This window comes from Nerophis ophidion, linkage group LG18, assembly GCF_033978795.1.
Source record: "Nerophis ophidion isolate RoL-2023_Sa linkage group LG18, RoL_Noph_v1.0, whole genome shotgun sequence".
In the NCBI taxonomy this organism is placed as follows: Eukaryota; Metazoa; Chordata; class Actinopteri; order Syngnathiformes; family Syngnathidae; genus Nerophis; species Nerophis ophidion.
This window is the reverse complement of record NC_084628.1, coordinates 2,337,177-2,340,603: the sequence shown is the minus strand read 5'-3', so window position 1 is coordinate 2,340,603 and position 3,427 is coordinate 2,337,177. Positions and strand designations below refer to the sequence as shown.

At 36.4% G+C, this 3,427-nt stretch overlaps 1 protein-coding gene across 1 annotated transcript; it reads right to left on the bottom strand.

The window, feature by feature from the left end:
- Nucleotides 1–1,999: 1,999 nt before the first annotated feature.
- LOC133537339 (transmembrane protein 91-like) lies at nt 2,000–2,654 on the bottom strand. Its single transcript, XM_061878366.1, has 2 exons — nt 2,470–2,654; nt 2,000–2,311 (listed from the first exon to the last, which is right to left on the bottom strand). Exons 1-2 carry the CDS (start codon nt 2,581–2,583, stop codon nt 2,165–2,167), a joined length of 261 nt encoding a protein of 86 aa, XP_061734350.1. The 5' UTR covers nt 2,584–2,654; the 3' UTR covers nt 2,000–2,164.
- Nucleotides 2,655–3,427: the final 773 nt, after the last annotated feature.

The window sequence follows — 3,427 nt, the reverse complement described above, 5'->3', positions numbered from 1 at the left end:
TTACTTTGCGTCTTATAACTTTCAGAAAGACCATTTTAGAGAAAAAATACAACCTTAAAAATGATTTTAGATTTTCAAACACATGTACGTTTTTACCTTTTTAAATTCCTTCCTCTTCTTTCCTGACAATTTAAATCATTGTTCAAGTAAATTGTATTTATTTTATTGTAAAGAATAATAAATAAATTGTAATTTAATTCTTCATTTTAGCTTCTGTTTTTTCGACAAAGAATATTTGTGAAATATTTCTTCAAACTTATTATGATTAAAATTCAAAAAAAATATTCTGGCAAATCTAGTAGAATCAAATTTAAATCTTTTGAATTTCTTTTAAAATTTCTGTTCTGGAATATCTTGAAGGAAAAATGATTTGTCTTTGTTGGAAATATAGCTTGGTCCAATTTGTTATATATTCTAACAAAATGCAGATTGGATTTTAACCGATTTAAAACATGTAATAATTTTTTTTAAATGAATGGTAATCAGGAAAAATTACTAATGATGTTCCTTAAATTATTTTTTTTATTTTTTCAAAAAGATTCGAATTAGCTAGTTTTTCTCTTCTTTTTTTCGGTTGAATTTTGAATTTTAAATAGTTGAAATTGAAGATAAACTATGTTTCAGAATTAAATGTTCCTGTTTTTCCTGTTTCAAACAGTTCAATTTAAGTGTTTTTTTCATCATTTATTCTCTACAAAAAAACCTTCCGTAAAAGGTAAAAAAAATGTACGACGGAATGACGGACAGAAATACCCATTTATATATAGATGTATTTATTAAAGGTAAATTGAGCAAATTGGTTATTTCTGGCAATTTTTTAAAGTGTGTATCAAACTGGAAGCCCTTCGCATTAATCAGTACCAAAGAAGTAGCTCTTGCTTTCAAAAAGGTTGCTGACCCCTGCCCTAAAATCTCCCTGAGGGCCCCCACTAATAGCTCCACACTTTTGCTGTTTGTTTGAGATTGTCATTACTGCCACACATGGTGGAAAAGTGTATTACAACTGAGTAAGTCTGAGGCCCACAGCTGAGAAACATATTTATTTATATTTTTGGCCAATTGTATGGAAAATTAAATGAAATTATCTACTAAGTTGTTTTGAGATGTTCAGATATAAGTAAATGTTAAACTTAAATTTTTTACTATTCTTTACTTTATTAGTGTTGTACATTTGTTCTTCAATGGTAAACTTTTTTTTTTTCTTCGAAGGTAGTTTTTATTGATATGACGTTGAGTAAATAGATAATTTAAACAAGAAATAATAATTTTAATTCAACACATTATGAAACATTGCATTCAATGATTAAAAGTAACTATTTACTTCACCATCCATCCATTTTCTACCGCTTATTCCCTTCCGGGGTCGCGGGGGGCGCTGGCGCCTATCTCAGCTACAATCGGGTGGAAGGCGGGGTACACCCTGGACAAGTCGCCCCCTCATCACAGGGCCAACACAGATAGACAGACAACATTCACACACTAGGGACCATTTAGTGTTGCCAATCAACCTATCCCCAGGTGCATGTCTTTGGAGGTGGGAGGAAGCCGGAGTACCCGGAGGGAACCCACGCAGTCACGGGGAGAACATGCAAACTCCACACAGAAAGATCCCGAGCCTGGATTTGAACCCAGGACTGCAGGACCTGGGTATTGTGAGGCAGACGCACTAACCCCTCTGCCACCGTGAAGCCCCAAAGACAAACTCATTATATTTATTTCCAGCACAATTTATACATTACAATCAGGCTTTTAAATTCATTTAAATGTGGCTTTTTACTGCCTATCATACAAATGCTAAAAATGGCATTAAATGACATAATATGAAGGTCATTGAATAATAAAAATGGAATGGGTGACGAAATAGTAGTTTCAGTATACAGTCATTATTTGCCATTGTAGTTCGCTTTTAATCAATTTAAGGATAATTTTATTAAATATTTGATACATTTGTACGTTTAAAATATTCAAAAGAAAAGACAAATGAAAACAAAAGAAAAACTTGATGACAGCAGTTTTATTATACACTATCGTCATTTCCATAAAAAAACACAGTTAACACAGAGTATACAAATATATTTGGATGTAAAATAAAGGCGAAAGTCCACAGTACAAAAAGACATTTGCAGCAACTCCCGCCATCACCATTTTCCGCCAACGCTGTCAATCAGCCCTGGGCTACCACGATTTTGATCGTGATAATTATGGCGAGTATAATTAATCCACACACCAGCGCGGCGATATTGAGGATCTTTGCCGTCTTTGAGGCTTCAGCTGCGGCCATGGAGTTCCCCGAGGCGTTGGCATTTTGTACCTTAAATAGAACAAGAGCTGACGTCAGCAAGTTTGGCGTTGGCAGTGCCATCGTCCTGGACCTTGCTGCATCCACACTTGGATATCAGAAATAGTTTTTACATGTAGTTTAGCATGCATACGCGTATTAGAAATATGATGAAAACCATGAAGGCCTACCTTGCTGGAATAGATAACCGCTGCGATCCCAAGAGGCAGACAGCAACATAGAATGTTGAAGATGGACCACGCCAAGTAGGAAGGGGCCGCAGCACGACTTTGTCCTCTTTCCATCCTGCCTGAAAGGGATTCAATGTTTTGTTGTTGTTGGCGCAAACGTCTCCAGCCAATGAACGTGAGAGCGGCGACGGACCCAAGCTTTTATATGTAATGGGTGGGGTCTAGAGCTTTGGTGGAGAAACCAACCCCTCCTCCCCAAAAGAAAGTCTTTCAGGCCCATTCATAGTGGATCTAACATATTATTGTGAGAGTCCAGTCCATAGTGGATCTAACATAATATAGTGAGAGTCCAGTCCATAGTGGATCTAACATAATAGTGAGAGTCCAGTCCATAGTGGATCTAACATAATAGTGTGAGAGTCCAGTCCATAGTGGATCTAACATAATAGTGTGAGAGTCCAGTCCATAGTGGATCTAACATAATAGTGTGAGAGTCCAGTCCATAGTGGATCTAACATAATAGTGAGAGTCCAGTCCATAGTGGATCTAACATAATAGTGTGAGTCCAGTCCATAGTGGATCTAACATAATAGTGAGATTACAGTCCATAGTGGATCTAACATAATAATGTGAGAGTCCAGTCCATAGTGGATCTAACATAATAATGTGAGAGTCCAGTCCATAGTGGATCTAACATAATAGTGTGAGAGTCCAGTCCATAGTGGATCTAACATAATAGTGTGAGAGTCCAGTCCATAGTGGATCTAACATAATAGTGAGAGTCCAGTCCATAGTGGATCTAACATATTATTGTGAGAGTCCAGTCCATAGTGGATCTAACATAATAGTGAGAGTCCAGTCCATAGTGGATCTAACATATTATTGTGAGAGTCCAGTCCATAGTGGATCTAACATAATAGTGAGAGTCCAGTCCATAGTGGATCTAACATAATAGTGA